This window comes from Chiroxiphia lanceolata, chromosome 11 (genome assembly GCF_009829145.1).
Source record: "Chiroxiphia lanceolata isolate bChiLan1 chromosome 11, bChiLan1.pri, whole genome shotgun sequence".
NCBI classification, from domain to species: domain Eukaryota; kingdom Metazoa; phylum Chordata; class Aves; order Passeriformes; family Pipridae; genus Chiroxiphia; species Chiroxiphia lanceolata.
This window is the reverse complement of record NC_045647.1, coordinates 13035880-13049311: the sequence shown is the minus strand read 5'-3', so window position 1 is coordinate 13049311 and position 13432 is coordinate 13035880. Positions and strand designations below refer to the sequence as shown.

Here is a 13432-nt window from a genome sequence, read left to right as displayed (position 1 = left end):
GAAGATCAACACTCCCACCCAACTTGGTGTCATCTGCAAACTGACTGAGGGTGCCCTCGATCCCCTCACTCACATCAGTGACAAAAATATTAAACAGAACTGGTCCCAGCTCAATACCACAAGCAGGATAAAAAACCCAGTAAAAGATATCAAAAGAATAGTTTGTGTCAATTCCCCATCCCTCATTATATCTGAGAGTCAGGAGGGAAGCCCACAAATCTTCCTCATCCTGCCCCTTCATGCAAAGATTTTGTTAAGGATGTTCCATAAATAGTAGTAGAACAGTGGGAGATGTTTAAAAGAAACTATTTTCCAGTACTATGATGCTGTTAATTTAATCCTATATAAAAACAGGAGCAAAAAAATAAAAAGATTTTATATTATTTCCTGACAAGCATCCAGCAGGAAATACTCATTTGCTACTATTTCTTTAATTATTTAGCTTTTCAAGAGTATTTCTCAGACTACAAAAACAATGTAAGTTAGCTTTTCCCATATGGGTGTCATGCTTCCTGTCATGAGTTTATTTGGTTCTACGTGGTAAATAAATAACGTAAAAAACATCAAGTGAACAACAGCAAGTAAAAATCAGCAGGCTCTCAATAAAAGGCTCTCGTTAACCTGGCTGAAACAGTCTCAAAGCTTTCTCAACACCCTGTTTACTTCATGAAAACACCAAATTAGGTGCTGAAAATCACATGGCCAGTGGCAATTGTCACAAAGATATTGTCATAAAGTGTAAGCATTTGTCTACATCTGTCACTGAACAGTGTAATTGGTTTTACCTCCAGTAGATAGCAAGTTTTTTTATATATGAACTATTGTTCATATATAGCTTTTTAATGTCTCCCAGGGCACGAATCTCAGGAGCCTGCACAGCACTGAAGGGTGCTGGTACCAGCATTGCACAGCAACAGCATGGGGAGATTAAGACATTTGCCATATGTGAAAGATTCCACAAGTACAACTGGTGCACTGCTGAAGTGAACAGGAGTTTTTCCACTGCCCATCCCCCATGACACCCTGTACCACCTCATCTGCTAAAAACTCAAAACCACAATGAAAAAATACTTCCCTTTTTCCTTCTGTGTTGTTACATACTGCAGAATTAATGCATCAGTTATAACAAGTGATTATTTTACTTAATTTTCAAACTACTTTTCCCAATATTGCTCTCTACTAACCTCTTAGAAAGTTAGAAGTAAAGCTTACCAAACTTTTTCTTGTTCCATTCCTCCTCTGGTACATTGGTTTATTACAGCAGGGCTACTCATGGTAAGTGCTGAGCTTTCAGAATTCATTTTTCTTCTACAAAAGAACAACATCAAAAAAAACAAGAAAAATGCTATATAAGTGAAGATTGTGGTTACTAATTAACTAGAAAACCAAAACTTTAAGACAATAACTTTTAAGCCCAAACACAGTATGTTTTACTCACTGAAGTAAATGCCCTACATCAATGGGATTAATTGGATGAATACACTGAGAAGGATTCTGGCAGTTTTATGGACTTGCTAGTTATGCCAAACTCAACACTGATTGTCTTTTGTTTACTTTTCTGAATAAATGCCAAGAGAGTTGATGTCAGCAAGCCTGAATCCAGGGCTGTGCATCGTGTCAGTTCTGTTAATTCAGACCAGCAGTCACAGCCAGCATTGCCATGGAAAGATCCACATAACACGGGGGAGAAAATTTCACTTTCTGATATGTAAAGATTTACAGAAGCTTTTCAGCATATTTTAATAACTTAAGATCATACTTTGCTGATTTGCAGAAAGCAACAATTCATTCATGGTTGAAGTCACTCTCGCAACAGCACAGAGATATTCCAGTGCTGGCCACAGCAATTCCCAAGTTACAACACTTCCAAAAGGTCTATATGGTCAAACATGTTTCCAGTAAATGACTTGCATGCCAAGAACAAATGAAGACTCTACATACAGCAAATCAATTCCACCATGAAACACTATTATTTTTTGTAACAGGATCCACAATGTTAACATGAAACTTCTTAGCCCTACAGCTTTATTTTCCTCTTTTCACTTAAAAGAGAGGGAGGGGGGGAAATATTTTTAGCCATCAAAGTCATATTATTCAACTTGATTTGACACCTGGTTTCTATTATGATCAGCACAAAGACCTAATTGATTAACAGAAAACAGGTTCAACTGTATATTAATTAATACCTGCTAGAACATAACCAGAAAAGAGGCTGTGCTTGTCAAGATAATAATCTCTTGCTTTTTTTCAAGAAGGTACAAAGCTGGTTTAACCTGTGTGAAACCTGGGTCAAAATCAAACTTGACAGATTTCAGGGACAGCATGAAAGGCTGAGCACAAGGCACATGTCCCATCAGTGGCAGGCAGACAAGGCCAATCTTCACAAAATAAGTGCTCTGAAGAGAATGCCCATCTTGGTTTCAAAATTCTGTCCATGCAAGAGTAGATAAACATCCCTGGCAAGCATGTCTACTGGACAGAAGTCCCAAAAATCAGCAAACAAAATTTGGTCCTTACATCTTGTTTGTGTGACCAGAGCACGTGAAACTGCCACTTCAGAAGAAACAGAAGGGATTTACAAGGACAGGTTCTTAATCTTGCTTTTTTTTTTAACATCCCTCATAATAGAACAGTTTATTTCTGAGCAAATTTGCTTTTGAAATGCTGTTTTAAAGATCCAAAGCTATTCTGAATGGGAGAACAACAAAAGCCTCACCTCTGTGAGGGCAGGAACACAGACTCAGCCATCTGACTTCTTTTTGGATCAGTGCCTGACCTCAAATTTACTCCTGATTCTCAATTTGGATCATGTTGAAAAAAAGGGCCAGTACCAAAAAACAACAACAAAAACTAAACCCAAACAAACACAAAACAAAAGCCCAAACCAAATAAACAACAAAACCACCCCCCCCCAAAGAAATCCACACAAAAGCCTAGTAATTCTAGAAGCAGCAGCAGGTGTTGAAAACTAAATTATTACTTGCCTCTCTGGTCTATAATAGCACAGGAAGAGGAGAGTTGTTCTTAAATACATTTTGAAGCAACATTGCAAGAGCCCATACTTAAACATCTTCTGCAAAGTTCCCCTTTTGCAGGAAGCAATTTCCTAACATGGGGAAAGCCCAGATGCTTCAATGATCACACAAGTTATGGCAACAAGAGTTTTACCTCCTCTTGCAGTCACCTGTACCAGTAAGATCAAAAGTTCAGGGGAAAGGTTAAAAGTCGCCCATTAATTCTCAGAGTTGAAAGCTGAAGGATTCAAATTACAAAATGACAAGGTTGCCATTCCAGAAAAAAAAGGTACAGCTTGCCCTGTTCCCTTGTGAGCCAGTACCACAGCAGTACAACTGTTCAAGGTATTACTTTAAAAAAAAAAACAAACCTCTTTTTGGCACTCCCCTCCCCACCCTTGGAAACATCTAAGCCAACACTCCATACATATCTCTGCATTGAGACTTCCACACTCAAACTGGAGCAAAAGCAGGGGACAGAAGTGATAAAAGTTACTGTGTTATGAACTTTTCTATGAACAATAAATAAAAGGTTGACATGGATTTAACAGAAAATAAATTAAATATGGCGTTAATCCAATGTACAAATTTTTTGCAAAACAAAATCACGTAATACAAAGAGGAATACATCTTATCAAATTTATCAACTCCCTCACATTCCCAGCCTGATATCTGAAAATGTCAGTAACATACTGTACTTCTCCTCGACAACCTCAGCACCAGCAGGCCTTTTCGATACCAGGAGTCATTTTCTTTCAAGACACACTGGCTCTTGCAGCCTCCACTGCTCCAGTGATGGGAGAGATGTGCCCAGACACCCACGACCTAAACACACTCCACCCTTACCCGTGTGCAGGAGAGCTGGGACGGGCTGTGGGAGAGGTGGGACAGGCAGCTGACACAGCGCTGGGTACGGATCCCTCCCCTCAGCCGCCACCAAGAGACGGGAGTGACGAGCCCCACAGCGCCTCTCCTGTCCCCCACAGGGCAGCAGCCCAGGCCACACTCCTCTGGGATCAGAGCATCCTTCTAACTTCCCTCCCACGCCCATAAACGAACGATGCTCCAGCAACACCCACCACGGAACTGCTGTCTGCTGGAGCATAAACTCCTGGCACCTTGAGTGGCTTTTGTCCCCATCAGCCAGTTTCTTTCAAACCCTCCTTCTCCTTCCTTCCTGCCCGTTGAGAAGCTCAGCATCTCAAAGCTCTGGGACCAGGTGTCCATTCGGGGTCACCATCCAGCAGCAATCCTCATTCCCACTCCGAAGGCTGGACAGCAATGAGTCAGACAAGCTGCAGGGATACTCTTTTGTCATCCTCTTCCTGCCAGCAGGTCTGCACAGGTCCTAGTTCACTCTCTACCAGGAGCAGCAGGTAATTAAACAGCTGATCCCCACACAGTGGACAAGTTTTATGGCCTTGTCAAAATACCACGAGTTTTTTAGTTTCTAAATGACAAACGGAAAAATCAGTATCTGTCAACACTCTCCAAAGCCATGGATACAAAATATTACCACTATTTCCCTTACTTGGAAGCAATTTCAATGAAAAATTCTCAGCCTGTAGATTATCTCCTGACTCGTGTGCCAGGGACTGCTCTTAAGACCCTTGCTTAAGAATAAATAATTTTTTTTAAATAAAAACTTTTCTATTTTAAGATGTACAAGGGGGATATATTTTTTCAAGCATCAAAAATATTTTTATGGACATTTTCTAGTGAACAAAAAGTTTTTCCATAGGTTTAAAATAAAACTGAATTGTTCTGCTGTGGAAAGAAAATGTATTGTAAGGCTTATACTCTCTGAAAAATATTGCTTATATTCAAAGCAAGCCACAAAAATTAAAGCTAAAACTAGCAAAGGAAAATTTTGCATATATTTAAATATATATATATCTACACACACAATCAGACTACTACCACTATCCTCAGAAATTAGCCTCCAGTAATAAAATAACAACATCTTAGAAAATAAAATGCAATTCAAGAAGCAAAGGAACAATGTTCAGAAAAAAAAAAAAAATACACTGTTCACAGGTGGCTCTTTCTATATCACCATCCAACTCTTGTTTGGACTTGAACTTTAAGGCATAGGCAAGATACATGATGAAACCCGAAAGAGGAAAATAAATCAATCAGCTTCCCTCTTAACAACCTGAAGCCAGATGCCAAGACAAGTCAATGAATATTAATTTAAGAGACTCTGCCTCAGATGTTCCTCAGCCTCTGCACACTGAGCCTTGCCTGTTCCAGATAAGGGACATGCTCTTGGATTAGGTGCTGTCCCAGAGATTGTGCTGTGCTGTAATAGCAGGAAGTGGGCAAAAGGCAATTCCAGAACAAAAACATAGGAAAACAATGTCAAAGACTTATTTATAGCAGCTATAATTAACACTACTGTCACTATCTTACTGAGGAAACAGCCTTGGAGAAACATCCTTGCTGGTTTTGAGGAGACATCTCACAGCATACTTCATCTTCTCTGACCAAGTACAGCTTATTCAACACTAGAGTCCCCAGAAATAAGCAGGCACCCCAAAATTCTCTTATTATCTCCACAAAGAAATACATTTTTATGCTTCCATTAAAAACAGTAACTTTGATTATCTGAAGCATTATCAGTTCATCTGCCGTAGAGTAGATTCTTACACCTCATAATGGTAGAGAAAAGTCTAGCAGTGGTAAGCCATTAGCTCAACAGCTGAAAAGTGGGTTATATTTAAGTGGTTTTTATTCATGGCTATTTAATTCTGGGAGTTCTGCAATTGCCCTTAAATGGACAAAAATAAAGCAGGGGGTAAAGAATCTAGTATAGCACAGCACTCTGAAAACCTACAGAGAACAGCATTGGAGGATCATTTGAACAGAAAAAATGAGAAGGTTCAAAAAAAACTATTGAATTCGCAACAGCTCACGGGCTCAAACCAGCCTGTAACTTATATCTAACCATCTTGTTAAAAGTGATTCCCTACAGAAAGCCCATTTTCTCCTCCCTTTTTTTCCCCCCTCCCCTTGTGTTACAAAGTGTAGATACACTTTGATCCCCAGGCTAAAAATATTTTTTGCCTTTCCCTCCACTCCCTATTCGTATCTCTAGACAAGTAAGATATTCACAGTAGTGGTTGTTAAAAAATAATGTATCATTCAACAGCTGTTCGCTTCACTACAGTTAAAGCAAAAATAACTAATATCTTCTGATGAAACATGTTCCCACAGCTCCTCACCTTCACTAAAATGCTTTGCATTGTTGAAATAGTCTGTTGTTATACTTAGTTGATAAGAGAACTGCAGAAAAAAGGTTTACTGAACCCTAAGACCCTTCAATGAAGAAATCATTATTCCTTTTAATGAAAAAGAAGGCAATAGCACCACTAGAGTAATGTGCATCTGCACAAAGAAAAAACTGAGTGTTACACGCCATCGTTCTCTCAAACAAATGTCTTTATGCTCACAAAACCCAAACAGATTACCAATTAGCAAGCATGTATTGTAACATCCTTAAAGAGCCAGTTTCCCATTTCCTTACTAGTTGTACAAAAATCTGTAATTTCTAGTGAATGAACACATTTACTCTTGTATTTCTTTCTGAAAAGTCACATTTCCTCACACAAAGTCAGCAAGCACACAGTATCTCCCATCTTGATAGCACTCAGCTCCAAACCAGCTCCCGCCTTGGGCAAACAGCTGTTGAAGGGCAGATTTAAACTTTAAACAAAACCTCATTATTTAACTGCATAACAATAAATTCTAAAAGCAAACTTTCCTTCAAGTTGTTTTGCAATAGCCCTGTATCTGAAAACCTCAGAAAAACACCTCCATGCCACTGCAGCACACTTCAGGGAAATCAGAGAGAACTCAAGAAGCTCTTCAAGAATATTTCCCCTGACTACAACTCAAAGCAGCAGCCAGTGCTGAGAATTCCACATTGTAGAACCTCTTCAACCCAAGCTCAGCATACCATAAACTTTGTTTCACACACACCATGGTTATTTCAAGTAAGTTTTGACCTCCATGAACACCTGGCATATCATTACTTACCCTCTCTAAAAATGCACCTGATGCACTAAGGAATGAGGGTTTGGAGGACCTTTTCAAACATATATTTTTGAGAGCTTTTATTCCTATTCTGAAGGCATCTTATTAGAAACAGTCACCTTGCCTCCTCTTCAGAAGTGCAGTTAAAGTTTATATAGGTACTGTACACGAGTGTATATACAAAAATACTTGTAGGAAATAGTTCAGAGACGTTGCACATTTTGGTGAGTCTATCAGAACTTTCCAAGATGACAGAGAAGAAGCTTTAAAATAATCGAATGATCCTGTCTCACAGCAAGTGTCAAGTTCAGCTCCCTCTCCCACACACACACACTTGCTATAGACAGCGAGACAGCCTAACCAGCCATATATAAAAGACAATGTTTATTTTTGAAATAGCATGAATGTTGTATTTATTCTCAGCACAGAGGACATCAAAAGGAAACAACAGTTAAATAAATAAATAAGTACCAGTTCATTCCAGGCTGAAGCCAGAGCACTGACATGGAACAATCCTCCATGCTGGAGAAATACAGCCTGCTATGAGACACCATTCTCAAATTCACCAATCTATAAAGTTACCAGAAGCTTTTGGTCTTTTAATGGTTTCAGCTCAAACTAGAGCAGTGTAGGGCCCAGTATGGAATGTTTGTGAGCTTACGTGTCACTTTTAGGGATGAAAGTTGATTGACTTAACAGGTAAAAAAAAAAATAATTTAATGCCTCAGTACTCTGTGTCTTTACAACACACAACTAAACCTCCCTTATCTGATTAGGGAAAAAAATCTGAAATTATGAAACACTTCCAAAGACTTGAACAGAACATTTTAAAGAGAATATACTGTTTAGGCAGAATACAGAGAACACTAAGTACTATATTCTATTTAAGAAACAGATATGAAGGATTTTTTTGTCAGTGATGTTGAAATTACATATGTCATTCTAAGACAAATCTGTTTCTCTCGGGACTAAAAGATCCAGATGTTCCTATTTCCAGTATCTGGCTTCAGCACCAGACAGCAAACAAAACAACCTATCCCTTTTATCAGTGTGCAAGGAGAGCTCTCCAGCACTGGCCCTTTCTCTACCCTTTTCTCCCTCTCCAAGTTTTTATTTCTTTTCAACAAAGCAAGCACACAAAACACAACAGTATAATAATGGAGCTTCTGCTAGAGACTCAGTGCTAGTCTTTAGTCAGTTGGACAAGCAAAAAAGGGCAAAAAGTTATCTGACTTGTATCATAAACTATGATTTCAAATGCAAATACAACTACTTGTAAGCTAAACATACTGTATTGTGTTTTGCAGTTGACACTATGCAGGAAAACAATGTTGAGAGGTTCTTTCCAAAGAATATGAGTATTTATGTTCCCAAATTAGTGACTCATACAGCCAGCAATTTGAGATTCATTTAACTCTATCCTCTTCAAACTTCTGAATTTGAATAACAACAATAAGTTGTTATTCAAGAGTTGTAACAATAAACACAAAGAATTTTTCCATGATTTTTTAAAATCTAGATTTTATCTAAAGGAAAACTATTTCCATAAATATTTGTGCTGTTTCTGTAAAGAATATTAAAAGGGCTATACAAAGCTAAGCAAACTTAAGGGATAACTTACTAAATAAAAAAGATGTGTTTTCTGAAACTAGCCCTGAAATTAAGTCTTTTTCAGTGTAATGGCAGACTCAGAAAAAGAAAAACGAGATCCAGCATGCATACCCAGTGTAAAATTAATGCAACCACTGCCCAGCTTCTTCATATCTTCTCATCCTTTCAACATATTCCTGCCTCCCTCAGAATAAAGAAGTTTATCCTCAAAAAAAGCATACATTAAGAACAAATGAAACACAAGAGAAATACCACCCCAGCTGAGACAAACACAATCCATTTCCCCCTTTCTCAGAATCATCACTGCCAGGGAACAGCAGCAGGTTCAAGATTTTATCTGCCTGGAATGGTGTCACATTTCCTCCTTAATATTAAAATGATGATCCTTTCAGCCCACTGTCTTAATAATCATGATTATTTCATTCAGGAGTGCTGCACAATTTAATACATCATTGAAGTGTTTCAAGTTGGTTTTGCATTTATTTTCTTGGTTATTTAACACACTCAAAGGTAGACAAAAAGATCTATTGTCCTAATATTATCTTCTTTTCAGTCTTTTCAGCTTTTCACCTGCAATTGCTAAGTGCAGTCAAAATCCAAACCTACATGGGAAAGTTTGCAAGATCACCCCTCCACACAGCAATCAACTCACTTGAGTTTTTTCTAGGATATTAATTACTTATCTGGGGGGCATCAACAAATGCTATTTTTGACAGCACCTATTTCTGTAGGCCAGGTTTTTTAGGGCTCATACTCACATAAGAACCTCACTATCTACAGGGGAACACCAGGCTTGGGGTGCCCCCATCATAAGCACATGTCAGTAAAACGTGGTGGTGCTGCCATCCCTACGTCTCTCACCTCTCCCAACCACCTGCTCTGTGGATGCATCAGCTGGGGCCACACACAGGCAGAAGCAGTCAGTCACCCCCAAAATACAGGCTGTCCAAATAGTTCCTTGTGGTCTTCAGGTGATGGTCCAGACAAAACCTTCTGAGGGAACACTACTGTTACATCTAACGTAAAATCAGTAGATTCCTGATACAGTACAGACAGTGTAATGGACGTACTCTTTTCCCAGTTATAAACCCAAAAATTTATTTGGGAAAAATGGTGAAATGTTTAACATAAACTAATGAAAGCTGTACTTCTATTTAACAACTAAAACGTCTGAGAGATGATACCAGCACAGCAGCTGTTCTTGTTCTACAGAAACCACACAGGTCCAGATAATTCCTGCCAACTTTCCAAGTTTATGTAAGCTTCAGTGGTATAAAAGCCAGTAAACCTTTTTGAATACAAGTTGTACCACACATTGATTACAACTGCAGTGTTAGGAGGACTGTGGGGGTAATTAACTCCATACAGAAAGGGAAAAAATAAAAACAACACTATAGGGCACCTTTCCAGTTACATTTCTGATTGTATACATAAAGGTTTAACATGAAAGGCAAAAATTCTCTTTCTTTTATTGTCAAGAACATAAAACTTCTGCTTCTTGTCCAGTTTAAACAATTTTTTGGAGGGAATTGCTGGATTTCCCTCCTGGCCATGCCCTCAAGTACTGCCCCTCAGCAGTGGTCTGTATAAGAGACACGTTACTTCAAACACCTTCTCAGATCTGAAATCCTCAAGCTACTCACAGCATGTGACTAGGAAGTCAATAAAAGCACAGGTACATATGCCCTTGTGTTTAGGTATTAACAGCCTGGTCCATTCACCAGCAAACCCCTTCAGCTGGATCCTGTGCTGTGCTGAGCACCTGCAAGTTAATCATTGCCCACATTTCAGTACCTGACAGCACGTCACTGCACGTCCAACCCCGGCAGACACTGGGTGGGAGAACACATTCGGTTTGTTTGCACATCCTTTATGTTACATTTGGGGGTGGAGACCACCACAGTCACATGCTACAGAACCATTTATTTCAGTACAGCTACTTTGCAGCTCTTATAGTCAAAAGCAAAGCACAGGTGTGTGTGTGTTAATCACACGTTACTGGAGCACGTTCACCAAGTCCTTTCTTTTCCAACTTTTTTTACCTACTACAGTACAGTAATCCTATAGTTTCCTAAAGACTTGGACAAGACTGTAGCCATTTGTTAATTCCAGATTTCATATGAGCCGGACAACTGGAATCCACAACACACCCTCACAAATTAAGAGGCACAGTTTGGTAAAATACCAAAGTGACTTACACAGAGACTAGTTAAGTTATACAAAATAAATCAATGTGTGGTTTATAGAACCCCAGGCCTTTTAGTCTTCCACAAACATATCATTTCCCAGTTTCCCTACATATTACACAGGAAGAAAATGGCAACTCTTAACAAATTACTTCTCCAAATGCACCTCACACTTATACACTGAATATAAGGTGTCTGCAATAGAATACACACACATAAAGCACTCCAAAAGGATTCTAAACGCATTCATTACAGCAGACAGATGGTTCCCCAAAAAACATTCAGAAAACGCATTTTGTCAAAAGAGATTGTTCAAAAACCTAAACCATTGAAAATATACATATAAAACTCTAACACCAACAAAATTTAAGAGGTTGGGCTAATTTTCTTTAACACCTAAAGCAAAAGATTTAACATGAGGAAAAACTAGCTCCTGAGTTAATTTGAAGACATTACACATAAACTCCCGAGCAGAAGCAGGTACTGCCCCCTGCAATTCATGAGCAGCAAAACAAAACAGTTTTGTTTAGGGCCATGTGGCCTCACTGGCCACTTGCTGGAAGCAACTCCACATAATACACCTCCAAATCATGCGCACATACGACTCCCACAACTTGGACTGACGCCAGAACAACTGTCTACACAAAAGCAGTCCTGAGAAGAAGTGAGCTATTCAAAACAGAGCGGAGGTCTGGGAGAATGTGCAGGGAATGATACTGAATGTTACAGTGTCTGCACGGGTCATGAGGCCTTGTCACACTGAGAACTGATACGCACGACTCTGATAGGGAATTGAACAGGATTTCTGATCAAAACAATACAGTTTCTTATTTGCTGAAACTGCTTAATAAATACTGAAAACAGGCATCATGTCACACATAGGGCTAAATCCAGTTAAGGACAAGCCAAAGCTATTCCTGTGCATTCCCCTACTTCATTTGCCCCAGGGCAGCTCACTTTTTTTTTTGCTACCTACATTCTGCAAACCCTTTTATTCTGCAGTAAATATTTTAACTCCATTTGTTTCCAAATCCTATGTCTTCTTCTATTCTGAACTTTCTGTTCAATTCTGTGCAGACACAACATCCATCTCCTAACTTGTTGCACTTCATAGACCTCTACATATGCTGAAGGACTAAGTATGCAACCAAATTAACACTATGACAAGTGTTTCAGGATGAACAAATTTTCTCTGACCTTTCACCATGAAAATGCACTAAAGGATAACATTTAACTAGAAATCATATCAATAAGTGTAGGCATATATGGAAAAGGTATATGTGAAGATTTAATCATTCACAAGATGGAAGAACTACAAAGAAAAATAAAGATATTCATTACCAAAGTTGGAGTTCCTGCATTAATAATGTAAATGGTTCCCCAGTAAATCACAGATTTGTGCCAAGCACAGCACAGGATGAGCTGTAACACACTGACCCTGCAGCGGCCCCGACCCGGCACCGCGAGTTCACCTGCACCAATTACTCGAACCGGGGCGCTGCCGGTCCGTGCCTCGCTAATCAGCGCTGTCTCTCATTACAGCCCCTTCGCAGGCTGCCGTGCCGCGCTTCACAAGTGTAAGTCATTATGCTCCGGGTTTGTTTTTTTCCACTTTCCTTTCGGCTCGAACCTCCCCCCACGTCCTCCCCCGAGGAGGAGGGAAGGGCCGAGAGCGGCCCCAGGCCCCGCCAAGGCAAAAAGCACCGGGGGCAGCGCTGGTCCGTGATAACACCGCGGGGTTCAGAGGCGGCGGCAGCTCCCGGCACCGCGGCCCTTCCTCCTAAACCCGCACTCCTGTAAGGTCTGCCACTAAATAAACATTAAAAGTTCTTCAAAAACGCAAACAAATAAAGACACATCGCCCGTTGAGCCCCGAGAGGGAGTGGGTCGAGCGCCCGGTGCCGTCTCACCGGGGCCCCTCCCGGGGCTGCGGGTCCCGAGCGGAGCCCGCGGGTCCCGCCTCCCCACACCGACCCCGGTGGGGCGAAGCTCGGGCGGGGCGGTCCCCCTGTGCCTCCCCCTCCACGGGCCATCGCCGGAGCGGGGCGAGAGGAGATGGAGGAGGGCGCGTCCCGTTCCCCGCACCAGGAGCTGGCGGCAGTCCCTTCCCGAATCGTGCGGGGTCCCGCAAGGCGCGGCGGGTCCCTCAGGTCAGCTCCGCCACGGCTGCCCCCGGCTACTCCTGGAGTGACTCCCGCTCCAGGTTCGCCGGGCAGCGCCCACCTGCCCAGCCCCGAGGGGCAGCACTCACCTTGCGCCCTCCTGCTCCTGCTCGGCCCCCGGCATGCGGCTCCCGGAGCTGCCGCCCCGGCCCGGACGGGGCAGAACCGCCGGCGAGGGCAAGAAAGGGCGGCGGAGGGTGGGCAGGACGCGGGGATTCCAGGGCTCCCGGCGCTGTCAGGGCGGGCGGAGGGAGGGATGTGTGTGTGTGTGGGAGTGGAAGTGTTCGCCCGCCCCGCCCCGCGCCGCCCGCCCCGCCCAGCTCCCCTCCCGCTCCGGCTCCTCATTCCCGGCTACTCTGCTGAGGGCGTCCTGTCCTTCCCCTTCGCTCCGCGTCCCTTCTAAAATGCCCACCCGGGCTGTGGG

The 13432-nt window shown here is 41.6% G+C and overlaps 1 protein-coding gene across 1 annotated transcript in view; it reads right to left on the bottom strand.

The window, feature by feature from the left end:
- Positions 1–13216, bottom strand: part of ARHGEF3 (Rho guanine nucleotide exchange factor 3) — a 114423-nt gene extending 101207 nt beyond the window's left edge. The window contains exons 1-2 of the mRNA XM_032699279.1: positions 13098–13216; positions 1213–1308 (exon numbers count right to left, since the gene is read on the bottom strand). Of these exons, the coding sequence (XP_032555170.1) occupies positions 1213–1308; positions 13098–13132 (131 nt within the window). The 5' untranslated portion in view covers positions 13133–13216. The remainder of the gene's footprint in view (positions 1–1212; positions 1309–13097) is intronic.
- Positions 13217–13432: the final 216 nt, after the last annotated feature.